This window comes from Prionailurus bengalensis, chromosome C1 (assembly GCF_016509475.1).
Source record: "Prionailurus bengalensis isolate Pbe53 chromosome C1, Fcat_Pben_1.1_paternal_pri, whole genome shotgun sequence".
In the NCBI taxonomy this organism is placed as follows: domain Eukaryota; kingdom Metazoa; phylum Chordata; class Mammalia; order Carnivora; family Felidae; genus Prionailurus; species Prionailurus bengalensis.
This window is the reverse complement of record NC_057345.1, coordinates 203151387-203177449: the sequence shown is the minus strand read 5'-3', so window position 1 is coordinate 203177449 and position 26063 is coordinate 203151387. Positions and strand designations below refer to the sequence as shown.

The following is a 26063-nucleotide window of genomic DNA, read 5'->3' as shown; positions in this document are numbered from 1 at the left end:
CCATGAATGGAGTCCCCCTGCCCTCCCCAGACTTCAGCCATCTTCACCTTGAAGGCCGTTAGGAGAACGAGCGCCGAACTTCTCTGTGCTGGGTGACCTTGGGGGGGAGGGGGAGGGATTCGCTGAGCCTGCTGAGTGTCATTGCCTCCTGAAAACTGAGGGGTGGGCAGTGGAGTAACTGATCCCCTAAGACCCTTTAGCTTAAAACCTCATGACGTTTAAAAAGCTCTCTTGGCTCCACTAACTTCCTGGAGCAGCCCGTGGGAGGGGCTGTCTTTCCAATTTCTCTTTGCTGACTTTCTCCACCTTCAAGGCCCACAGGGTGAAGTTGAGACCAGGCCTCCACTTGGACATTGGGCCTTCTTTCTTTCTTGTCTCAGTGGAATGACGGAGGTGGCCACCCACCCTCCCTGGGTCCACAGAGGCGGGTTTGCGGGTATCTCTGGTGAGGTCGCTTGTACAGGGCACAGAGCCACCTGTGAAAAGATTGACAGCAGCCTTGAGAGGAATCTTACTGATCTTTTGTCCGGTCTCGGAAAACGTACTGGGTTCCCTCCAAGTGCTGTGAAACAAGAAGAGAGACAGGTGTCTGTTTGCCATGCGTGGACTCGTCTGTCCCTGCCCACGGGGCCTGAGGGCCCGTGCTCCTCCGCGGACACCTCCCAATGTGGACCTAAGTCTCTTGGGCTGCACCTGTTGCCTGTTCTCTGCCATCTCAGAGGCAGTGTCTCCTCTGTGCGCTTCCCCTCCAGAGAGTTGCGTGCTCCTCTTCAACCCTAATTCTGCTGACCTTCAGAGTCCCCGAGGAAGCCCGTTCCCATCTGGAGATGTTCCAGAGCTCTCTGCAGCTGGGAGGAACAAAGGGCTGCCTCAGTCCCCGGCTGGCTGTGGGATGGGAGGTCAGCATGGGTGGAGGCTAAGGCTGTCACAGACAGGGGCACAGGAGATCCCTGCCACGGTTGCTAGGGTGTCTCAGGAGGACCCCAGGTCGTGCCTGGGCCATGGGGCTGAGGTTCTGCATGCCCCTGTCCATCACCATCCTCTCCTCACCCTTGCCTTCCTCGGGCAGGTCGCAACTCAGTGGGCTGCTCTGGGCTAGACCCCCTCTGCGCTCCCCCAACCAGAAGATTTTCCTTTTGGTGCGCTCTCCCGTCTCTCGTAGAGCCTGGCATTCTTGGCGGAATCCCGGGTGCCAGAGAGGGATCCCCAGAAGCAGCACCCTGTTCGATGCATACATCTAAATTTAAGAGTCATAGATGGACTTGGAGGGGTCTGTTGACCCCCTGAAATTAGGTACGACGTTTGTGCTTGTGCATTTTTTTTGGAAATTAGTCTAGGCTTTCATCAGCTATCCCCAAGGGTCCTTACCTAAGAAAGCTAACGTCCACTGGACTGGAGTATGGCCGTGGAGCCCTCTGAGAGACACCGTGGGTCCAGCTCCGGCTCAGCCAGCTTACAGGCACCTCCACCGTGCCCAGCCAGTGCTAATAACCACGTAAACACTCCTCTCTCGTGCTGTTCTCTTTCTTCTTCCCTTTGGCAGACGCTTGGGTCCACCTTGAACCTCTGATTTTTCTCATTCCTGGGTGGCAGTGGAAGAAGAGTGTCCCAGTAGCTGACAGGACTATATAAAAGTTTTTGGATTATTTAATATAACGCAAGAAGCATTTAGGAAACGTATAATGTGTGCCAGGCACTGCATCCTGTAGAGCTGTCCTAATAGCCATGCAGGTTATGCCTTAAAGTCCAAGAGGCACTGTTCACGTAGAACATATTGTGAAGGGTACCTTCTGGGAACCAGGCACTGGACCGGGGGGTGTGTGGGGAGAGACAAAGGCTTTTTCTCCAGGAGCCCTCACCTTAGTGGGAGGACAAACATGGATAGCAGTAGGGAGGTTGGTGTTAGAGTAGTTGTCCGAAAAAGGCAACAGGAACAGGGAAGAGGTTAATCTCAGTCTGGAGGGCTGTGGGAAAAGGGTTAGGTTGAGGAATGTGTCACAAAGCAGTTCGGACTGAACCTGAAGGAGGAGAAAGGGGTTTTCCAGGGAAGTTGGGAGCTTTGGGGAAGAAAAGCAAGGAAGGATCTTACAGGAGAAGGAACAGCATGTACAAGGCCCAGAGGAGGAAAGAGCATGTGAATATTGAGTGCGTTGAAGGGTATTTGGAGTATTGAGGACAGTGAAGGTGAGGCTTCAAAAGGCAGACAAGGGCCAGATGAGAAGAGGTCTGGCAGTCCAGCAGTGGTGGGTTGGGCTTTACTCTGTGGGTGATGGAAGCTGTTAAAATAGGTAAAGAGGAATAGAGAGAGAGGAGAATAGTGTCCGGATGTCCCAGTTCTAGCTTACGGTACGTAGCTCCTGAGTCTCGTCACTCAGCAAACCTTCAAGTGAGCATCTGAATCTTCACTCGCCAGGCTTGGAGGCTGGGCTCTGTGTGGTTAAATGGTTGATGCAAGCTGACTTGCCATTAAGATGGGGACCATCCTTTGGAGTAACGGGGTGTATCTGGCACAAAGGTGGGGTGGGAAGGGGTACATCTCCTCTGCCTTCTCTCCAGAACCGTATCTCTGTGGCCTCCCTGCTACCTAGCCAGCCCCCTCCTCTGGCTCTTACACTGTTGCTTCTCAGTAGCCCTGGTCCTAGCCCCAGCCTGGCTTCCTCCATGGCCGAGGGAGAGTCTGGGGCTAACGGGTTAACACGTCCAGAGCTTGCTCTCCAGGCTGCTTCTTGGCCTAGCCTCAGCCCTTGTCAGAGCTCACCCACTTCTTATTTATTTATTTATTTATTTAGAGAGCATGCACGCACAAGCAGGGGAAGGGCAGGGAGAGGGAGAGAATCCCAAGAAAACTCCGTACTGCCAGCACAGAACTCAACATGGGGCTCGATCTCACGAACCGTGAGATCATCATCATGACCTGCGCCGAAACCAAGAGTTGGACGCTTAACCAATTGAGCCACCCGGGTGCCCCAAAGCTCACCTGCTTCTTGGACACACATGGCCTTTGATGCTCCCCTCCCGTGTGTAAGGAGCTGAGATTCCCTTTGGGTCTGCGGGGGCCCCGGTCTGCCTCTGAGCTACCTGTGTCCACGGTGGGCATGGTGCCTCTTCCTATTGGCACGGCATTGATTTTCTTCCACAAGGGTTGGTCATCACTGCTCTGGGCAATATATTTTAATGAATTGCTATTCTGCTGGATGTGGACCCAAAAGACCTTTTATCATGAAAGGCCCCATCCTGAAAACCTTAATAAATCATTCACTATTCAAAACAGGTCTGCAGGTTAGACAAGGAGGGGTCGCTCCTCACTGAATCATCACTAAAGGAAACTTCTTTCTTGCACTCGATCAGCCTGGCACCTTTTGTTATTAAAAAAAATTTTTTTTAACGTTTCTTTATTTTTGGGACAGAGAGGGACACAGCATGAATGGGGGAGGGTCAGAGAGAGGGAGGGAGACACAGAATCTGAAACAGGCTCCAGGCTCCGAGCTGTCAGCACAGAGCCCGATGCAGGGCTCGAACTTACGGACCGCGAGATCGTGACCCGAGCCGAAGTCGGACGCTTAACCTACTGAGCCACCCCGGTGCCCCTGGCACCTTTTATTCTTTATGGTCAGGCCATCTGTCCTGACATCTAAACAAGAAAATTTCTCCACTAGACATTAGTAAGAGAAGTGAGGATCTTTAATCTCAGAGTCCAAAGTGCTGACCACCGGGATCAGGGTTTCCCAAGATGTTATCCACCTGTGTGAGTCCCAGAACCTTGGGAGAGCTAAAACACTGCTCTTTGGCCTCACCCCAGACCTATGAGTGAAAATCTTTGGGGGCGGGGCCCCCGAATCTACATGTTTTTAACCAATCCCTGGAGGAGATGCTTATGAACATCAAAATTGGGAAACACCTGCCCTAAACCCATATCACCTTTGCACCCATGTTTCTTTCATTCTGGTTGAAGCGTATGGGATGGATGCGTCCCTCCTTCCCTGCATCCTGGCCTGTGCCGCGCCTTCTAGCACCGCACACACCTCCGAGGCCTGCTGGCAGGAGCCTAGGGAGTAGGTCCACATCCAAGTCAGCTGGGGATTTTCCTCAGGGCTTTCCAAAAGCGTGACTCACACATCTGGAGTACGGCCGCTGTGGAATAAGGGCCTCTTGGTGCAATGAAGCTCAGCGTCGAGGGTGGAGTGCGGGTTCGGAGCAGCTGCAGGGGAGAGCCAGGAGATGTAGTCAGACAAAGCAAGTGGGGCCTTGAAAGGACTGCAGGCTTCTCGGCTTCCCTAGAGCAATGGCCAGGGAGAAGGCCCATGAGACAGGACGTTCTGGCTGGCTTGGCCTTGGGGCTGGGAGCTCTCCACTCCGGGCTGCTTGTAACTCGTGTTTCCCCTGAAGTTTAGCTTTCTGTTCCACCGTCACCCATGCTGGTGACAGGTTCCTCCTGTCCCCACGGCCCCACCAACCAGGCAGGTTCTTCCTCTACCCCCTGCTCCCTGCCCCTGGATGCCCAGCACCCTCTCAACTGAGAGGATTTACCTGAACTGGTCATGCCCCTGGAGGCTTCTGGGACTGTGAGTTGAATCTGGTGGCCCCTCAGGTTTAGAGCCTCAAAGCCATCTCCCCCCACCTTTCTAAAGTCCCTCTTCTCTGGCTCTCTGTTTCACCCTCCTCCTTACTCTGCCTGCCTCTCTCTTTTGCCCTTCCTGCCTTAATAGATTGAAACCAGCGCTATGTTCCGGCTTCTTGTGGTCCTGCTAAATAGCACTTAACGCGGCCACGGTGGATGGGCAGAAGGGAATGATGGGCATGTGCGTACCGGTGTGGGGTGCGGGGAGCACTTTATCTCCTTTAGAAGGAACGGGGGTGCGTGCCTCCGCTGGGGTCATGCTGACACGCTGGGGTTTCAGTGAACCCTCACGGGGACTAGACAGACCCGGGATGGGTCTGGGGTGTCCTCACTGTCTCCCCCTGATGTGAAAAGGAAGACCAGTGAAGGTGCAGAAGAGCCCGGAACATGTAGCCAGCACTGGGTGGTCAGAAGCAGCTGGCTCCTTTTTGGAAGACAGCAATAGACATTTCCGTTTGTTACTTTGGAAAAAAGATTTAGTTCAACAATTTTTACTTCTTCCATTTTCTTACTCAGCCTCAGTGGCCTGGCAGTTACTGTTCCTGATGTTGCTGCAAACAGTGGACCCCTTGGGAGTAGATTACATGGCAGAATGAGCTTAATTTTGACGTTGTCAGAATCAATGAAGGGGCCAAAAGGGACGAGATATCAGGTAGTGTAGTGGTAATTAGTGTGAATTCTTCCTCCCTGCCTCCGGGAACGCTCTCTTAGCTCTCTTGCCAAAAGCTCTTCTTTTATGAACCCGAGTGAGATGCAGGAGTGGGTCCACTTTCTCCCAGAAGGAAAGGATACTTACAGGTTCGCACTGGTTTGCACCCAGCGGTTCTCATCGACCCTAAGTGCAGATGGGGAGCGTACTGGACACACCACCCTTTGCTTTGCTGTCCCCCCTGCTTCCCAGACCACATGAGCATGGGCTTGGGGGATTAGGAGGTGCAGGGGATGCAGGAGCTCCCTGGCCCGGAAGGCACCTGGCGTCTCGCCGTGTGAGCTGCAGAGTGGGGCCAGGGCCCCGGAATGGGCCTGTTTCTCTGGTGCCAGCAGCTTTCCAGGCACAGAGAGAAGGAAGGACAGCCCTCCAGCCTCCTCTGACTGCTGCGAGGGGCCCACTCTCACGGCACCACCCTCGGAAGTCTGAGTGGAGGAGAGCCCTTGTCGGCAATGCTTCCGGCTAGGGAAGCAGTCAGCTGGGGTCTCTTATTTGGTGTAGCAAGGAGCCCAGTTCTTTAGAGGATATGGCACGAAGGACAGCCTCTCTCCTTTAGTAGCTTCGACACCTTACAGACGGTGACAGGCCACTTAGAAGAGGCAGCCATGCTTGTATCTGCATCTTAACAACTATTAGGGGACCTGGCACAGGGAGCAGACCGCTGGAGATTCAGACCTATGTCTGATTCAGACCAGACCCATCCCTGTGAGCCTAGGGCTGTGGCCACACTCTGGCCCCCTATCACTTGGGGCCTGCTGCCGGCCGGCATCCCAAAGCCCCAGGGAAAACTGGGGACAGATAGATGGTTCTGGAGAGTTAAGTGAATGGGCAGAGCATCCAGCCCCCGGGGGGTGTGTGTGGACCGTGTGCCTTGCCGGCACCTCTGTGCCTGCTCCCGGTGATGTCATTTGGTTGGCCTGTGGTTTGTGTGTGTGTGTGTGTGTTGATCAGGATGTTCCTGTTTTGTGGTTGTCTGATCACTTGTTTTTGGCCGTGGGCTTCTGTATGAGTGTTTATTTTTAGAGGCTGCCACTTCTGGCCTGAGGGCCTATCCTTGGGCATGGTAGGAGCTTGTATTTTCTGGAATGATTGTGGCTTTAAATTTAAGTATTTATTTTTGGGTATTGCTGCCTTTTATGTGTTTATTTTACTGTGTGTGTGTGTGTGTGTGTGTGTGTGTGAGTGATACGAGAATGGAATAATAGAAATTGCATGGTCTTTGAAGTTCTGATTTCAATTTTGCTTTTAATTTAGTTGTATTTTAATTGACTTTTAAGTGATTTTAAATCTCTGATTTTAAATCCTCGCTTTACCAGATACTGTGTATCTGCAGATAAATGGTTTCACTTCTGTGAACCTCAGTTTCTTCCATCCTTAAAGTAGGTGTAAAACTCGCTGACTCACAGGATTAGAAATAATGTGTGTGTAAAGGTGCCTAGCAAGGTGATTGGCGTCTCGAGGTCACCTGTCTCGTGTACCTCAAGAGCACACCAGGGCGTTTGATTTGGCTGCTGGGTGTTCGACTTGGGTGATTATGAGCTGGTGTGTGTGTGTCTCTGGATGTCTTTGTGTCTGGTTTTCCCGTGTGTGGTTGGTGTGTGTGTGACTGTTGGTGTCTGGCTGGAGTTTGTGCAGTTTTTGGGAGGGGACTTTCTTTTCTTGCCAGCTGGGGGCCTGCCTCGGAGTGAGGGGAGGGGAGGTGCTTGTGCGTGTGTGCATGTGTGCGCGTGCGCGCGTGTGTGTGTGTCGGGGCTGGAAGCTGGGCTGCTGACTGTACAGGGTGTGAAATCACCGAGTCCCTCTGGGTGGGGAAGTTCTTCGTTCCTGAGTCAGCCCTTTGGCCCTGAGCCACCCAGTGCTCACTCTTTCCTTTCAGAGAAAGTATTGCTCATGGGGTCACCAGAGCTGTGTGCAGACAAAATGACACAGGGGAAACCCTTCCTGGATGAGAACATCTCCTTTTGTGTTCTGGATTCCTAAGATGTTTCCCATGCCACCCCGGCCCCTGAACCCCCTTTCCAGAAGCCCATGAGCCCAGCATTCAGAGGGAAAGCACGGGGAGTGCTGGCTTGGCCGAACTCCATCTTGACCCAGTACCTCCAGGTCTTTGGGAAGCTGGGGAGATACCAGAGCCAGGCTTTGAACTGGGGCATCTTGCTCCCAGAGCACCCCAGCCAGTCTTAGACTTCACTGTTTGGCCCTGAAGCCGGGTGTTGGGGCCCAAGAGCCTGGGGTAGGGGTCCCTTTGTCCTCCTCCCCTATATCCTCTGACCTCAGCTCTATCTCGGGTGGTGTGAGGAGATTTTAGGGTCTAGGGAACGGAAGCTCTTGGCTCCTTTCCTTGGGGAGGAGATGTCATTGCCTCCCACTGACGTCTGCTGATTGTTGTTCCCCCCGCGGCTCTCTTACAGAGGTGGTGGGACACACTCAGGGGCCTCTGGACGGGAGCCTGTATGCCAAGGTGAAGAAGAAGGACTCCCTGCACGGCAGCACCGGAGCCGTCAATGCCACCCGTCCTGTCCTGTCGGCCACCCCCAACCACGTAGAGCACACCCTCTCCGTGAGCAGTGACTCCGGCAACTCCACAGCCTCCACCAAGACAGACAAGACCGATGAGCCTGCCCCTGGCCCCTCCAGTGCCCCTGCTGCCCTGAGTCCTGAGGAGAAGCGGGAGCTGGACCGTCTGCTCAGCGGCTTCGGCGTAGAGAGAGAGAAGCAAGGCGCCATGTACCATACCCAGCATCTCCGGTCCCGCCCAGCGGGGGGCCCTGCCGTGCCCTCCCCTGGCCGCCATGTCGTCCCGGCCCAGGTGCACGTCAACGGTGGGGCCTTGGCATCTGAGCGGGAGACGGACATCCTGGATGACGAGTTGCCCAACCAGGATGGGCACAGCGTGGGCAGCATGGGCACACTGTCCTCCCTGGATGGGGTCACCAACACCAGCGAGGGGGGCTACCCAGAGGCCCTGTCCTCACTGACCAACGGTCTGGACAAGCCCTATCCCGCGGAACCTATGGTCAACGGTGGGGGCTACGCCTATGAGTCCGCCAGCCGGTCGGTGCCTGCCCACGCTGGCCACACGGCCCCCATGCGGCCCTCCTACTCCGCACAGGAGGGTTTAGCCGGCTACCAGCGGGAGGGGCCCCACCCAGCCTGGCCGCAGCCAATGACCACCTCCCACTATGGCCATGACCCCAGCGGTATGTTCCGCTCTCAGTCCTTTCCAGAAACCGAGCCCCAGTTGCCCCCAGCTCCGGCCCGTGGGGGCAGCAGCCGGGAGGCCGTGCAGAGGGGCCTGAATTCCTGGCAGCAGCAGCAGCAACAGCAGCAGCAGCCACAGCAGCAGCAGCAGCAGCCTCGTCCCCCTCCTCGCCAGCAGGATAGAGGCTACTTGGAGAGTCTCGGGCCCAGCAGGCCCAGCCCCCAGCCGCTGGCAGAGACCCCCATCCCCGGCCTCCCTGAGTTCCCAAGAGCAGCCTCCCAGCAGGAGATCGAGCAGTCCATCGAAACACTCAACATGCTCATGCTGGATTTGGAACCGACGGCCGCCGCCCCCCTGCACAAGTCCCAGAGTGTCCCAGGGGCCTGGCCAGGGGCTTCCCCGCTGTCCTCCCAGCCGCTCTCCGGCTCCTCCTGTCAGCCCCATCCACTGACCCAGTCCAGATCTGGCTACATCCCCAGTGGGCATTCCTTGGGAGCCCCTGAGCCGGCCCCACGGGCTTCCCTGGAGTCCTTCCCTCCTGGCAGGGCTTACTCACCTTACGATTATCAGCCGTGTCCAGGTGGGCCCAACCAGAGTTTCCGTCCAAAGAGCCCAGCCTCCTCCTCCTCGTCTGCCTTCCTTCCAACTACCCATAGCCCTCCAGGGCCTCAGCAGCCCCCAGCCTCTCTCCCTGGCCTCACTGCTCAGCCTCAGCTCCCACCAAAGGAAGTGACTTCAGACCCCTCCCGCACTCCAGAAGAGGAGCCACTGAACCTGGAGGGGCTGGTGGCCCACCGGGTAGCAGGTAAGGGCCTCGTGGGCCATCAGTCTTAGGAATCCCCTCCCCTTCCCTCTTTGGTCTTGGTTGGTCTCGCTGCGGGGAGGAGGTGTAGGCACAGCCGTCGCCCCTTGGCAGGTGCCGCTTGGACCTGGAGGAGAGGCTGTCAGGAGCCTCGTCCTAGCCGTCCCTTCCTGTATTCGTTGTCTGTTAGGCTGTAAGCCAGGCATTGAGATTCAAAGATCAGTGTCTTTCAGTTCCTGCCTTCAGGGAGTTTACTGTCTAGTTAAGGGACAGCTACGCAGGAATGTAAAGTGTGCTGTGACAGAGGTGGAGACCAAAGCCCCAGAGCCGGAGGGAAAGCAAGGCTTACCACCTAGGGCAATCAGGGAAAGCTTCTTGGAAGTGGTGACTTTGGGGCTGGAGTACAGATTCTCTATGCAGAGAGATGATGCTTTCTGCAACTGCCTGCTGTCCTCAGACTTCAGTTCCTAGGGGGAAGGTGTGGAGAAGGCTGGGGGGAGGCCTCTGTAGACTCAGAGGCATAACAAAGATAGAAAGGGTCTCCTAAAGGCCTTGGGCTCTACCCGAGTGTTCAACCCTGGTGAGTCCTTTCAAGATATGTCTCATTTTTGGTGGGGAGGCCAAGGTCCCCTTCTTGTTCAACTGTCTTGTTAGTCCTGGCTTTTGGACCTGCTCTGTATGAGAAGCAGGCACTGAGGAACCAAACTCTGTTTCCTATCAGAGAATGGGCTCATCTTCCTGGAGAGAGGAGAGAGGATGGGGTGACCAGAGAGCTCACTGGGGAGATAAAGGCAAGAAATGGCCGAGTGTGCAGAGCCATGTTGGGAGGGACCAGAAGGTCTCCCTTCCTTCTTAATGGCCTAAGCCTATGACCATTCCATGGGGACAGCCACACCGGGTGGGAAATCCTGGGGGTGTTTTTCATTGTGGAGGTAAGGCCGGGCGGGGATGGACTAGAGACTGGGGCTAGGGGACCTTGTGCCAAGCCCCTCAGCTGACAGGGTGGTGGGAGTTCAGGGAGAAGAAGAGGAGCCTGGGAGGCTGACTCTGCCCTCCACCCTTTTCCCTAAATTTAGGGGAAGCTGAGTCACCGTGCCAGCTGTAGGAGAGAGGAGACACCCTCCCTGGGGATGGACAGTGAGCTTGGGGAAGTAGCTGAGGGCAGGCCAGCTGGCTATTGGATTGGGTTCAGGATTGGGGTGTGGGACATAGATGCCCTGCTGTACTTCAGAGCAGAGCACAGTCCCCACTTCCACTGTCAGCAACTTCAAATTGGCCGCCATGAAAGTATTTACACCATGGAAGTTGGTAATCAGGGTCTCACCTCGCCTAGAGAGCTGGCCCACGAGAACATCATTGCTTTTAGTGGGGAGTCAAACATGGGATGAGTAGCTCTATAGCTCTAGACGTGAAATGCTTTATGGAGTGGTCCACAGGGAGCTGCCGTCTTTTGCTTTGTCCCACATCTGGGCCCTGGCTTCTTTGTCACAGATTTTGGTCAAGGGAGAGGGATGTGGTCCTCTTAATATTTTACAGAGTTGAGGTGGCCCGATGAATGGTAACCCTCTAGCCTAATGATAGGCAGGATCTGGGGGGCAGATTCTCTGGGGAAACAGAGTGAATTCCCTCCCCCCCTACCAGAAAACCCTTCTGTGTAGTTCTCCTGGAGCTTGCTCTAAAGGAAGCCATACCTGAATGGCTCCAGAAGTGTGTTCATCTTATAGTGCGTCTCCCCTCAGCCCTTTTCTCTCCTACCGGCTTCTGAGGTTTTGACTGTCAACATCCATATCCTTAGCTGCTCAGGCTTTGGCTGCCAAGGAGTCACAGGAAGGGAGAGATGTCGTTGGTACAGCGTCTCTGTCTCCAGCCCTAATTTCATCTTCTCTACCTCAGTCAGAGAAGGGATGAGATGCATAGAGAGGACAGATATGTTTGGTCCCCAGGGCCATGAAGGGACCTCTTTGGTTCATGCCCTGCCATGGAAGTATTTCCTATGTCAGCGGGTCCTGTTTGCCCTGCAGAGTGTCTGACGTGCTTGTGTAGGTACAGATGCACTGTCAGGATCATCGCGTGCAACAGTATGGGAGTCAGGGAATATACCAGGACTGCTTCTTGCTGCTTCTTGTACATTCTTCTGCCAGAAGCTGGAACGTAAGCTTCAGCATGAGTAACTCAGGAAGCTTAGACCCGAGGGAGAGCCTCTTCATGGCCATGAACCTGATCTGGTTTTTCCTGGCTTGTCTCCCACAGGTCTGCCTTTTCTTCCCTAGGCTCAATACCTCCTCTGTACCTTAATACTATATCCCTGGCTCATTCCACTTTGATCGGACAGGTCCTCCTATCTTATTTAAGCTTGGATCTCAGAGAACATAGGGGTAGTTTTCTTAACCTGATAAAGGGTAGGCACCAGAAGCCTGTAGCGTGCATCACACTTGCGTGTGAAAGGTTAGAAGCATTCCTGTTACACTAGGAACAAAATAAACATGCCTAGTATCACTGCTATCATTTAACATTGTATTGGATACCCTAGCCAGTGCAAGAAGGCAGGAAAAAGAGATAGAAGCCAGAGTTGTCGAGTTCATGTTACCGTATGATCCTGATTATGTGACTGGACTGATCTCAGATGTCTCTAGAGGTAGAGATTTCAGTGCATGCTGGAAATCAGGTGTGAATCTTATCCTTAAAGGAGTCTGGAGTTTAGTCAGGGGAAAAAGAACTAGAACTTTAAAATGAAGTCATCCCTAATAAGTGAGACATGGGGAAAGTTCTGTGGGAATGAAGAAAAAGGAAAGATCAGTATCCGCTGGGGAGATTGAGGAGTGAGTTGCGTGTGGGTTTTAGATAGAGCCTTGGAAGATGAGTAGGAGTTTGAAAGTGGGTGGCGTCATAGGAGAGAGAGGGTTTTTAGTGAAGCCACGAAGGCAGAAGTGTTTGATGGATAGAGTAGGTTGAGAGCAATTTAGGTAGTGTGAGAGGCCAAGAAAGGTAGCCTGGGGCCTGCCTCTGGTCGGTCTTAAAATACCAGACCAAGGAGCTTGAATCTTACCTGGTGGCAATGTAGGAACCCATGACTGTGTTTAGTCGGGAGAAAGCCATGGTGAAAGCTGTAATTTAGGAAGATGTAGCTGGTGAATCTGGGCAGGAAGGGTACAAAAGAGGAGACCTTGTTTGAGTTAAGGAGGTGTAGTTGCTTATTAGGTAGACTGGGTTGGGGGATTGCATTAAGGTGCTGACCGTGGAGATGAAAAAGAAAAGTGTCAAGGAAGCCGCGGGAGTAGAACCAATGCATTTACAAGTTGATTGGATGGAGTGGGTGAAGGAGAGGAAGACATCAACGATTATTCTGAGGCTCCACGAATAGGGGCAGAATGCTAGTTCCACTAACCAGCCCGGAGTTAGGAGGACAAGTAGATTTTGTGTGAGACGGAGACGCCAGTGTTCCCTGGGTTGAGTCTGGAGGTGACGGTGAGCCTGCAGGTGGGAGAGACGTATGGAAAGCAGCTAAACATTTGGAACTGGAGCTTGAAAGAGTGGAAAGAACTACTGATTTTGGAGTCATCCTCGCAAAGATGTAGGTCACAGCTTTGGGCGTGGATGAGATCTCGGTGTCAGGGGGCATGGAGAGAAAAGTGGGACGAAATGGCCCTGAGGAGAAGAGAGAGGAAGGGGACTGAGACGGAATGTTCAGGACAGTGAGAGAAGACAGGGACAGTGGGTCACCGCAGAAGTGAAGACGGTGGAGGAGCAGGAAGTGAGATACCTCTTTGTGAAGCAAGAATAACAGATGAATACAGATATAGGGAAATACCTGTATCAAGCTTTGGGACCTCAAATTGAGAACCCAACATTTACATTTCATCATGGAAATAGGAGATGGCATCGAGGCCCATTCAGTCATTCATTCAGCATGAATCCCTAGTCTGTGTTAGTCTAGGCTCTGGGAAAATGGAGGTAAACAAAGCAGGTAAAAATCCTTGCCTTCATGGGGGAGATGGACAAAAAACAAGTAAGCAAACACATGCATAATATGTCAGATTGCTGATAAGTGCCATAGAGATAAGTTAAAGCAGTCAAGCGTCAGTGAGGGGTAGAGGGTAGATGGGTGGTTGCACTTTACATAGGATCGGAGGAGGCTTCACCGGGCCACGAGGGAATGAGCAGATGGAACAGCAGGTGCAAAGGCCCTGAGGTGGGGGGGTGCCTGATGTGAGGAGCCTAGCGGGGCATGAAGTCAGAGAGGTGGTGGGAGTGGGGGCCGGCTTGCAGTGGGCCTTGTACGTGATCGTGAGAACTTTGGTACTCTGTGTGCTGTGTGCAGAGCAGTGACATCATCCGACTTGCTCTAGAAGGATCGGTGTGGCCAGGATGGAAGGGAGGAGACCGGTGAGGAGGCTGCCGCTATTGATCAGGGCGGTGGCTGTGGAGATGGTGAGAAGTGCTCAGGTTGTGGACAGTTTTGAAGGTGGAGCCATCAAGGCTAGAGGTGGGATGTGAACAAGTCAAGGACCGCTCTAGGGTTTTGGGTCTGAGCAACTAAAGGGTGGAGTTGCTCTTTCCTGAGATGGATAAGGTGTGGGAAGAGCAGGCTTGGGGGAAGTGTCCTAAGTGTGAGTTTGGCCGTGATCGATTTGGGATGCCCTCGAAACCACCAAGGGGAGAGGTTGGAGTTTAAAAATGCGGGTGTTATGATGCCAGTATGTGATGTCACGTGAAGTGTGGCATTGCATATGGCACCTAGGGGTGAGCACGGATACAGAAGAGGTCCTAGGACTGAGTCCCAGAGCCTCCCACATTTGACGGTGGGAGGCATGAAGACGAAGTGGCCAAGAAACTGGTGTGGAGCAGCTTGTGAAGCAGAGGGTTGGTGAAGGAGCCTGGTTCCCTGTGCGGCCCCTGAGGTGTCAGGAGGTCAGTGACGGTGGATTAAAGGATGACATAGTAGGTCTTTCCAGTGCATTCAGGTGGGCTCATTTTAACGACTTTTTGGTGGTGCCCAGCAGCTTTGGGCAGCAGTAGAAATGTAAGGGGCTCCGGGGAAGAAGGTTACCTAAGGTACGTGTGAGGGAAAGGTGAAGGGCAGAGGGGTGCTAGGAGGCTAGGGAGTGTGGCCCTTGGGCCAGGCTGGTAGGATCACAGCTGAGGCCAGGAAGAGGCAGGTGACCATGAGAGGAGACAGGTTCTGGGATGGGGCCAGGCCGATGGTGAGGGCGGGTGTGTGTGTCGACAGGACTGTAGTCTCCTGGTGTCTGGCTGGCACCTGCTCGCCCCATGCTGGGGTTAGAAAAGAAAGAGCTGTGGTGTCCCTGCCGACAGCGGGAGGTCCGCCTGGCCATTGGAGAAGCAAGACCCTCTCTTCTTGTCTGACACCCTCCCACCTCCCTCCAGCGTGTGGTCAGATCCTAGACTCAGAACACCAACTAATCTTGATTTTCTCTTTGTTTTTGTTTTGTTTCGTCTTGTTTAATGCCTTGTCCCTTGCGTTCTCCGTGTGTCCCGTGTCCACCTGCCCCCTGTGCTGTGGGTGTGGTGCCTTCCTTGCCTGGTGTCATCCCCTCCCGCTCACCCCCTCCCTGCCGGCTCCCCGGGGTGGGGGTGGGCAGCATACAACGCCAAGCTGCAGAGCATCGGGCACACGAGCTTCCAGCTGCCTCCTCTCCACCGGCTCCGATCTCCCTCCCTCTCTGGTTGGTCCACCTCTGCCCCTTCCCCCTGATAAGTCTGCGGCCCTCACTATGGCTCTCAGCTTCTCTTCCTCTCTGCTCCATGGGCCGCTTCTTCCAAACTTTTGCCCAGTCTAGTCCTCTGTCCTCATTTTTCCATTCCCCTTTATCTTTCTTCCTTCCCTCTTCTGTTCTCTTCTTTCCATCTCTTCCCATTCTCTTTGCCAGCCCCTTACTGCCCCCCCCCCACTTCTCTCTCCTCCCTCTCTCCACACTCTCTCCCCCTCCTTTCTGCATGAGCGAGTGCTCCCACTTCTGCATGGACACAGGCCTGATGCCTTTTGCCTTGGCCTTATCTGCTGGGAACAGGGTCTGGGGTGACTAGATGAACTTACAGGCTCCCGGTGGACACGCAGGCCACTGCGTGAGTGTGCTCAGTAAGGGTGAGGACAGCCCAGCTCTCTGGCTACCCTAGCCAGACCACTCAGGCTGCTGGGCCAGGGCCTCGGTAGGAGCTAGGCTGTGCTTTGCGTGGGCCACCAGGCTCACAACAAAAAGCGAACATCTGTGCTCTGTCCACTCTAGAGCACACTACTCTCTGGGGATACAGCACGCCCTCTGACCTCATCCTGAATCTCGGATCCTAGGACCCATGGCCAAACGTCAGAAGCCCTGGGTGTGGTCCTGGCTCTGCCTGTGACCCATCTCTGTGACCCTGGGCAGGTCTCTTAATTACTCAGGGCTCAATTGCCTAATGTGAAAAATGGAGAGATCATAGCCCTGCCATGTGTATTTTACGTTGGTGGCTTGATATCCTCCAGTATGGTGGACCCTTTATCAAGGGTCTGTGTCTGCTCGATGATGCCCACTAACGTCTGCCCCTGGCCTCTCTCGGATGTAAAGGCCCATAGTCTTTTAGCTCTATGGAGGGAATCTCGTTATCAGTGCCCTGAGCCTCGAAGCCCGAAGGCCCAGGTTAAGAAGGCTGCAGTTCCGGGAAAAGGCTTAGGGGACAATGGGGATTGTTGACTCCCAATGGCGGTATCTGGTGCTTGCACAGCCCCTCCTCTTCCCAGTCCGTGGATAACGGGGAGATGGCTCTAGCAGAATGCCCCCTGTCCGCCTCCTCTCCCCTCCCTTCACCCTTTCTCGGCCCAGTGGTGGGGAGTGTTCAGTTGGGCCCGGGGGATGGGGGCAGTTGTGGGGTGGGGGGGCCTGTCCCGAGGGGAGCTGGCATGGCTTGCCCTGGGGCTGCTAGTGTGATCGCCGTGTGGCTTTCTGGTGCCCTGGCCCAGCAGGTGGCCTCCCGGATACCCTGGCTTTCGGAGCCCCAGGCATGCCGTCGGACACCCAGCCCCGTCACCTGGAGCTGAGGAATCCAGTCTTTTGGAAATCGGAAGGCTGGAAAGAAGAGCTGGGTCTGTGGGGGTGGAAGTGGCCAGTCCGGGGGCTGCAGGGGAGACATGTGATGAAGCCTGACACCAGGGCATTTGTCCGTGGGACTCGGATGGTGGGTGGCTGTGCTTGGCCAGAGCGGGTGTGTTGATGTGTGTTAGGGCTACAGCGCCCAGACTTGCAGTGTGTGTGTGTGTGTGTGTGTGTGTGTGTGTGTGTGTGTGCGTGTGTGTGTGTGTGTGTGTGAGAGAGAGAGAGAGTATGTGTGTGCGCCTGTGTGTGTGTAGGGAGACAGAGGCCCTGACAGACTGGGAACAGGCTCAAGAGACTGAGAAAGTCTTGGGGTTGAGGGTGGTGGGGGGAAGGAGGGAAGTGGGGAGCAAGCCTATTTTTATGATGGGTCAGTCTACGGGACACGAGGGAGGGGTGTTCTCTCTCTGACACTGGCTGTAAGCTTGTGTCCAGCTGTCCCAGCTTGGCTGAGGAACAGCAGGACTCTCTTCCCTCCCCCCAGCCATGCCCTGTCTCCCCTCCCAGAGAAGGACAAGAGAGAGGGGACACGCTCTCCAGCACTCCGGGGCATATCTGAGCCTGCCAAGGGGGACAACAGTGAGATACTGTGTTCAAAGAATGCGAGAGCCCTGGCCGGCCACTGGTGCCATGGGGCGCACTGCAGGGGGAGGGGCTGTCCCCATGGGAGTGGAATGCGGGGTCTTCCCCCTTCTGCAGACTCCTGGCTCTTTGGAGGTCATCCTGTCCATCCCCCTGCCTTAGGACTTGAGGAGGTGTGATCGTTCTCAGATGTCTGACTGCCTTGTGCCAGGGCCTCATGTCTCCACATTTGGGAAGCCCCTTCAGTAGTCTGGCCTCTCCTCTGCGAGGTGGCCACCATTTGTGGCCACCATATGGGGCACCTAGACATGGAGGATGCTCTGAGCAAACCGGGGAGATTTTTCTCTGTCCCTCTGGGAGATTCAGGGCCTCGGATTAAAACAGACCCACTTTTCAAGGGCAGACATCAGATCCCCAAACAGGCCACCCCTTGCAAAGACACAGGGACCTGCCAGAAAGAGGCTGCCGGGCTGGGTGAGCCGGAACTGACAACCGGCCCTAATGCATTTCTTTTAACCTTGGGGCTGAACTTCGTTCCAAACCCCTAGAGCCTTTCCCAAATGGGCCTCCTTTGTCACAATTATTATTAGAAAATCAATGGCTATGTCTGTTTCTTTCTAATGTTTTTGCCAGGAATGAAATGAGCAGCAGCTCTAGATGAGGCTGCCCAGGAGGCCAGGGGAGGAAGGGGCTCAGCGGAGGTGGGAGAAGCGGGGTGAAGGCAGGCGCACCCTCAGTTGTGAAGTGGCCCTCGATGCTGCTGCTTCTCTGAGGGCTGGGAGCCTGGGGTTTGCTGCGGGGTCCCCGGGCGCTGCTCAGCCCTTTCAGGGCCTGCCTGCACCTTTGACCCGGGCTGATGCTCAGACCCTAGTTAGGGCTATGTGACCCCCATGCTTCTATTCTGAAAATAAGGGCATTTTAAGGTGACGGCTTTTTTGCTTTAAGGAGAGCCGTTTGGGAGCCTGGATCACTGTCCCCATCAAGGGGCTCTTTTGTCTTGGTGGAGGTAACGGGGAGGCTGCCTCTGGGCAATGAGGAGCCCAAAGCGGACCCCACCCCATCTGGGCACCGCTGTGCCTTTGTAAATTATGCCAGTCCTGCTGCTCTCTGGATGGGCCCCCAGTAATGGGACATGAGTGACTGTGTGTGTGTGTGAGAGAGGGAGTGTGTGTCTGGCCCTAGTTTGGCCTCGGCATCTTGCTGCTCATGACAAGTAGGAAGGCTTCCCAGCAAGTGCTTCTCATGGCAGCCTTAGTGGCTGAGCCAGGCTGGAGCTGGGGGTGGGGCACTTGGGGGCACCCCGACCCCACTGTGGATGGTAGACGATTCGCTCTGCAGGAGGGTGATTTCTGCTTGGCTGCGCTGGCACATTTCTAGTGGCCAGCGGTGGGTACGCGTGCGTGTGTGCGTGTGCGTGTGCGTGAGTGGTGTGCAGTGGGACAGCGTTCCCAGATGTGCTGGGATGAGGTGGGTGCGGCCAGCATCCTACGTGACCTTTGGTATATCCCGGCATTTCCTCTCACTTCACCTGCCCTCCCGGGAAGCGGTGAAGGCAGAGCTGAAAGTTCCCTCACACAAGATAATGAAGACAAGAAGCCTGTCCTCAGGCTGGGTCTTGGCCTCCGGGACCTGGGGAGTAAGTTTTCGAGGATTCTGGAGCCAGCTCCATGAGGCAATGGGTTCCGTGCCTCAGCCCAGCTGTGGGAAGACGGAGTGGGAAGGAAGGAGGGCGAGGCTCCCAACGTGCCCGGGCCTGTGGAACGGAGGGGATACAGAAAAGCAGATGGAGCTCATGACTTCAGCCCCTCTGCCTGCTGTTCTGCTGGGAGGGGGAGGGTGGGAAGCTCACCATCTTTGGGGCGAGGAAAGGGGTGAGTAGATGAGGGGCCGGCGGAAGGGAAGTTGGCGAGAGGTTTCAGAGATCCATGGAAGGAAGGGTGCGGAACCCCAGAGAAGACCGGCGATATTCTAGGGGCCAGCTGGGGCTGGGGACTTCACGATAAGACTTGAGTCATTTCTTTGTTTCTCCTCGGGAGCACCATTTGCAAGATGATGCATTATTGGCTCTTTCCAAATTTCTTCCCCACGGGCCTGATGTTGCTTGTCGGTTGACGCGGTCACCTTGGAGACTGTCTCTCCGCCTTCCACCTTCCCTCATTTCCCTGGAAGCTCTGGCCCTCTGCCTCCAGGGTTTGCAAAGAGTTGACATCTGTTTCTTGTATCAGCCCTTGTGCTTTGGGCCCCAGCCCTGTGCAGGGTAGTGATTCCCGGTGAAGGCCAGCCCAACCTTAGCAGCTCCCCCGCCCTGCAGAGAAAGCCTGGGGTGCGGGCGGAGGGAGCTGGTGGGGAGTACTCAGGGGAGACAGGCCCAGCTCCAGTGTGGCCCCTGGCTAAGGTGCACCGCCTTCTCTGGGGGGATCGGGCCTCATCGATCCTTTCTCGCCTAATATGCTCATTGCCTTCTATGCCCTGCATTCTTCCCAGGGGTGCAGGCTCGGGAGAAGCAGCCTGCAGAACCCCCAGCCCCTCTCCGGAGGCGGGCAGCCAGCGATGGACAGTATGAGAACCAGTCTCCAGAACCCGCGTCTCCCCGTAGCCCTGGGGTCCGTTCCCCTGTCCAGTGCGTCTCCCCCGAGCTGGCTCTCACCATCGCCCTCAATCCTGGAGGGCGGCCCAAAGAGGTGAGTCCTTGGGCTGTGTCCTGTGGCCAGAGAGGGTAGTAGAGCCCACCTGAACTATCCAGGGGCCCGATAGTCACCTGAATGACACTCTCCTGTCAGTAAACTCAGTTCTCACCCTATGTCTCTTCTCTGGCATGTGGAAGCTGGCATTTCCCTCCCTAAATAACTTCTATGCTCCCACTTCTTACATCAACACTGAGGTTGAAGTTCCCCCTTTGACTCCTAAAGGGCGCCCCTTAGTAGGGTGGTAAGGATCCTGGGTATGACACAGATGACCCCAGTCTCTACACTCCGAACCCGATCATAGAGACTGACAAGAGTGTCGTTGAATTCTTTCTAGGTATAGAGTTTTCTTGGGATATCTAATTTCTATGTCAAAATGTTTGCACTTCTGAGACATTTCAGTAGTTGGAGGCAGTAGATTTCAGCGTATTAAGGCTGGGACAGGGCTGAGGAATATGCATTGTAGACGTGCATCTTGGAAGATCCTGATACGAGTGGCCCATGTCGGATACAATCCAGGCTAGTGAGTTACTCTGGATATAAATGGCTCTTGGACATCTTTTCTCTCCTGACTGCCTTCTGGACCCGAGTCCCCCATCCCAGCCCCTTGTCTTTGGCCCCGTTGTGCAGTATTTCTGAGGCAGGTGCCCCTCATTTCCACCCATGCTGGCCCACGGTTTTGCAAAGAGCCGATTTCCACGGTTTTGCAAAGAGCAGTGGTGAAGAAATTGGTGGCCATCTCCCTTTGACCTTTGTGCTTGCCTGAGGAGGGGTGGGTGGTCGGGCTGACGAGGGGACTAGTGGCCCGGTTACTTGGGAAGCCCCTGATTGCAGGGTATGGCCGCCAGTGGGCATCCCCTCTACCCGCCCTGTTCTTCTCTTGCAGCCCCATCTGCACAGCTACAAGGAAGCCTTTGAGGAGATGGAGGGAGCCTCCCCGACCAGCCCACCACCCGGCGGGGGTAAGAGCTCCTCACTGAGTCTGTCTTCCCTGGGTCCCCTCAAGCCCCTCTCTCAGCCCTGGCCTGAGTAAGCACCCCGGTGTGGGGGGAGGTGCTGGCAATGCTGGGCGTGGCCAGGATCTGCCACTCATTTCACTTCACCATCCTGCCCCACGTCTCTTCCTTCCGTTGTCCACGCGCAGACATGTACGGATGCAGCAGCCACAGGCTTGGGATCCTGCTGACCTTCTGTGGGGTCCCCGGCCTCCCACCGTCTAGATTTTTCCTAACTGTTGAGAGTTTTTGCATCCCGCGTGCAACATCCCCCCCCCCCCCCCGCCTCCCCCAATTCCTAAAGCGACTGTGACTTGCCGATGTGTCCCTGAGATACCCTTTGACCTACTTGCTCCTGACGCCCATTTCTGTCTACATCCAGGCACCTGTTCCATTTCAGGCAACCTACTTAGTTTCCATCAAGGAAAGAAAGGCCCAGAACACTCAGCCTGGCAGAGTCCCCGTCTCATCCATCCTTGGTCTCCAGGCAGGAGCATTTAGTTTGTACCTCCTGATGCACTCACTGGAGAGGCAAAATCCCCCAAGGACACAGGTGTTTCCCACCAAACAGAAGACCCGTCTGAGTGCAGGGGTGGCGTAGAAGAGGCAGGAGGAGCTGGAAGAGGGCAGCTGTGGGACAGCAGTGATGGGACAATACTGAGAAGGACTCAGGGGGGGTCTGTGGCAGGCCCGGGGCAGCAGAGGAGGGAGAGACCGGGGAGGGGAGGAGGGTGATAACAGAACTGGTGGCATGTTCTCCTGGTGGCTGGCTGTCCTGAGGAAGGGAGGAATGTGGCACCAGTCCCCCGCCACGGTGCCAGCACAACTGATGTTGGCTGTCATTTGGGACACGCAGGAGGCCCAAGTCGTGAGTAGCAGCTCACGTCCAAGGAAAACAGGACACGAGTCACGTTTGTGATGAGACATTTTCTAGCAGCTGCCTTGAAAGACATAATAGGAAACCGGAGAAGTACATTTTAATATTTTTCTATTTAACCCCAAATATTTAAAATATTATCGTTTCAATAGGTAGATCAAGATAAAAATATTTTTTTTAATTTTTTTTAACGTTTATTTATTTTTGAGACAGAGAAAGACAGCGCATGAACAGGGGAGGGTCAGAGAGAGGGAGACACAGAATCTGAAACAGGCTCCAGGCTCTGAGCTGTCAGCACAGAGCCCGACACGGGGCTCGAACTCACGGACCGTGAGATCATGACCTGAGCCGAAGTCGGATGCTTAACCGACTGAGCCACCCAGGCGCCCCTCAAGATAAAAATATTAACGGGGTCTGTTACAATCTTTTTTAAAAAATGTAAAAAGAGGCCAGTGAAATCCCTTTCAGTAACAGGTTTTATTTAACCCCAAAGACCTGTCATACAAAGAGATGTGTTGCCTTCTTACTTCACAGTGAGTGTTTGAAATCGGGCGTGTGTGTTACACGTGCAGCACATCTCGATTCAGATTGGCCACACCGCGCAGGTGCTCTGAAGCCACGTGTGTGCCTCAGGGCTCCCCTCGTGGACAGTGCGGGCCCAGGGCGGTCTGCTCAAGAGGCAGCTCTGTGGCCTTTTGTGACTCCGTGGAATCGCCCTCCCTGGTCTCAGCCCTCCGCCTTCACCCCTGCTCCAATTCGCGGTTGGTCCAATCAGCCAGGATCTTGGTCATCACTCTGTTTGGGATGGAAGCCATCTGGGCTGAGCTCGATTTAGGTTTTGTCCCGTGTGCCTGTTCCCATTCTTCTCGCCCTGCCCTCGCCAGCCCTGGTGTCCCAGCGGGGAGAGTAAGTCCGATTTCATCGGTGCACAGGGTTGGGAGAGAGGACAGAGGCGGAGAAATGCGAGGAATTTCTCTGTCGGGAAGCAAAAGCCTTGCCTGGCTTCAGGGCCACCCACTCGTCTGCCTCAGCAGAAGAGCCAGATGCCTGGGGACTGGGACATGAGTGACGAGGCAGCTGGAGATGCTTGAGGTGGAGCCAGGAGAAACCTCCCCCTGCCTCTTGTCCTCTTTACCTTGGGTCACTGGGCCACTTGTGCCTCTGCTACGCCAGCTGGGCCCACACATGCACACCTGTGGGCTGGAGATGCTTCGTGCCCATTCCATGGGCAGTGGTCTCTGAAGCTGGGCTCAGTCCTCCGTAACTAATCACGTTCACATCATTCGTTTGACAAACATTAATAAGTGCTTCATAAATATCTCTTGCAAGACACCATTTTCAGTAAGGGGGGGGGGGCTGGAGGGTGGTAGAAACCAAAAGTGTGTGTGTGTGTGTGTGAGTGTGTGTGCATGTAAGGAGAGAGACCTGCAAACCTAGATCTGCCTCACTACCCAGGTGTGTACGTTTGTACACATTTGTCTCCTGTGCTGTATTTGTCTAATTGGCACCTAAGGATGGTGTGAGGATAGACTCTGCCCCCCACCTGGACCCCTGCGAGTTCCCACTGTTCCTGTGTGCACCCATGTACACAGCCACCTGTGCACCAGCAACTTATGTATGTCGCTTGCATTGAGAGCTTGTAGCTTTTGTTTCCTGTAGGTCTCTCTGCCTTTTGGGAAAAGGATTGTTGGGGGGGGCGCCCAGAGCTGCTGTGGGTGTGCTAGGCATCGGAGGGTGGCCGCTGGTCTGTTGAGGCCAACGGCATGTGGCAGGCAGGCTTGGGCCCTGGCTGATCCGTGCAGCTGCGTGTCCTCAGGGCCCGTGGCCTCTGCACGCTCCCCGTGGCCGGGCTAGGAGACACAGAGCTTGCTTCTTTGCTTCTTCTCAGAGGTGTGTTAGGAGAGGCAGCTACTGCCACCAAGGAGAGATCTCGTGGCTGGGCATAACCACCGCCCTGCAGTTCAGCTCGGACGTTGGCCACGTCCTTGGCTGATGGGAAAACGGCTGACAGCCCTCTCTGACCTTGTGTGTTCCATGACACTTCTAACCCAGACGGGCAGCTGAGAAGGGCCCTGGGGTTTGCGCAGGGAGTCAGTGCTCTTGGCCAAGGATGGTGGCGATGGGGCTTCTCCCTCTTCCCGGACGCTGGGATTTGGGGGTACAGAGAGCCTCACACTGAGAAATTCTCTCTTCCTGGGATTTGCAAGCGACATGGTTGGCCGAGGGCTGCCCTGGGGTCTCAGGGTGGGCGCGGCTCTGCCGGGGATCCCTTTCCTCCCTCTGTCCTTTACAGGATGTGCCGTCTTGATATCCCATTTCCTTTAGTTCTCTAAGTCCATTGAAATGCGTGGTATAGAAAGACTGTGCATCGGCGGGGAACAAGAGGATGAGGGAAGGGAGAGTATAGTATGGAGGAAGTCAGAGAAAGCCAGAGAAGCCTGTGTGTATGTCGTAAGCCGTGGCGATTCAAGGGGATCACGGCGATGCAACTGAGGTCAAGAAATTACTTTCTTGAGGTTGAGGACCAGGCTGAGGGGCAGCTCCATTTCTTGACTTTGTCTACCCTTGGAGCTGTGGAGGAACACAGAGACAGGAAAGGGCAGTGGCAGCGACTTCTGGGACTGGGGCTGGTTCTTCTGCACCCCCTCCTGTCGCCCACCCCTCACGGACATGCCCTCACTTATGGGTGTCCATACTCCTGCCCTTTTTCCTCTCCCCACACCTCTCGCCCCGAGGCTCACTCGCCTTGTCTCCTTTCTTCTTTCTGGCACAGTGCGCTCCCCTCCAGGTCTGGCCAAGACACCCCTGTCGGCTCTTGGCCTGAAACCCCACAACCCAGCAGACATCCTGTTGCACCCTACCGGTGGTGAGTGACTGGGCATGGAAGGTGGGAGGGGGGAGGCCAAAGGAGTGAGTCAGCATCTGAGGACCCCTGTGGTCCTGGGCGGGGCGTCAGGATCTAATCAGAAAATGCCCCGAGGTGATGGGTTCTCAGGACCCTTCTGGAAACAAGATGGCAACCTGGCTTTGTGCCCACGCTGTCAGGTCTGAGTGGGGGTTCTCTGTGCAGGGGTGGAGGCAGGTAGGTCCCTTTGTAGTCTTCATGGGGTCAGTGCCACTCCCGGGGTCCTCCGGCGGGGGGATTTGGAGGCTTGGCCTCAGTTTCCTTCTCTGCCAGAAGCCTGGCTCTGCCATCCCCCAGTGTTCAGGCACTGTGTACTTGGAAACACACACACACACACACACACACACACACACACACACACGTACACACACTCCCAGTTCACACCTCCTACTTCCTTATCACGTGCCCCAGCTCCTTTCCTCCCTGTGGGGAAGGGGAGAGTGGAGGGCCCTGGTCCCTGAGTGGCCATTCTGCGCAGGCAGAGCCCAGAAGGTTGTTCCCTAGACTCTGGTTTTAGGGCTGGGCTGGGGCTCTTGGGGCCAACTTTGCTTTTTCTCCTTAGTCACCAGAAGACTGATCCAGCCAGGTAGGAGGGCAATGACACGCATGTGTGACCCACACGGCCGGCACAGCCTCCCACTTGGAGGTGTCTGCATGGCCAGGGACACTGAGCCACCAGGGAGCAGAGGGGCTGGGGCTGCCTCTCACCGGCCAGCACACTTCTGCTCGCGATGTAAGCCGGGGGGGCAGGGGCCGTGAGAGCTTTGTCCCTGGGAACGAGGCTGTCCTTGAACTGTGCGCCCTGAGCCCTCAGGGTCCTGTCAGGGTGGATCTTACCCCTCACCCTGGCTCTTCCGCCCTGGCCTCACCCCTGCTTTCCTACCACCTCTTTCTCAGTGAGTTCTCTTTCAGGAAATAATCCCTGTTAATCGGTCTCTCTCTCTCCTTTCTGCTCTTCCTCACCTCCTCATCATCTGCCTCTCTTTCCTGCCTCTCCTTCCTGCTACCTCTCTTCTCATCTTCCCTCAGAGGAGGATGAGGGGAAGGTGGTGACAGAGCTTCCCAAAGGTAAGTGTGGCTTTGCTGGTGGCCGCTTCACTCTCTCTGAGTCTGGCAGTGGCTGTTCACGAGGGGCTTGGTTGGGCTGGCTCGGGGGCAGTTCTCTTTTCTGATGGGTCTCAGATGACCAGGTACATAGCTTTCTGGTCCCCACCCCCTGGTGATGAGCTGTCCCCCTGGACGCTGCCCCGAGTTCTGACCAAGGAGCTGGGCACAGGTTCAGGCGTAGCCAGCTCCGGGTGCCGGTGTGGTGCCACCTCGCGATGATCCACCCCCCCTCCACCCCCGCCCCTTCCTCCCCCAGCGACACTTCCTCTAGCTTGCCTGCGGTGCGTACAGCCCCCTCAGAGGGCGAAGGGACACACGTTATCCCACTTCCTGGGGCGTGCCCCACGTGCATAGCTCAGAGCAGGTTTCTCAGCAGACTTAGAGCCTAGAGTTGCCCCCTTGAAGCCCTTGCTACCACAGGTGGTGGGTAGGGAGTCTGCTTTCTGGAATCTTGGATGCCTCTGGGGATTTCATGACAGCTATGGATCTCCTCCCAC

At 55.3% G+C, this 26063-nt stretch overlaps 1 protein-coding gene across 12 annotated transcripts in view; it reads left to right on the top strand.

Annotated features, from left to right (window-relative positions):
• The window catches only part of TNS1 (tensin 1), a 202565-nt gene that overhangs the window by 151596 nt on the left and 24906 nt on the right, over positions 1-26063 (top strand). For 3 of the 12 annotated variants that reach the window (XM_043577778.1, XM_043577786.1, XM_043577785.1), the window contains 6 exons: positions 7739-9334; positions 14932-15015; positions 19483-19679; positions 20569-20644; positions 24328-24420; positions 25489-25527. In XM_043577778.1, the coding sequence (XP_043433713.1) occupies positions 7739-9334; positions 14932-15015; positions 19483-19679; positions 20569-20644; positions 24328-24420; positions 25489-25527 (2085 nt within the window). Of the gene's footprint in view, positions 1-7738; positions 9335-14931; positions 15016-19482; positions 19680-20568; positions 20645-24327; positions 24421-25021; positions 25046-25488; positions 25528-26063 lie in introns of all 12 variants that reach the window. The other 9 variants (XM_043577781.1, XM_043577784.1, XM_043577787.1 and 6 more) reach the window with 5 other exon arrangements.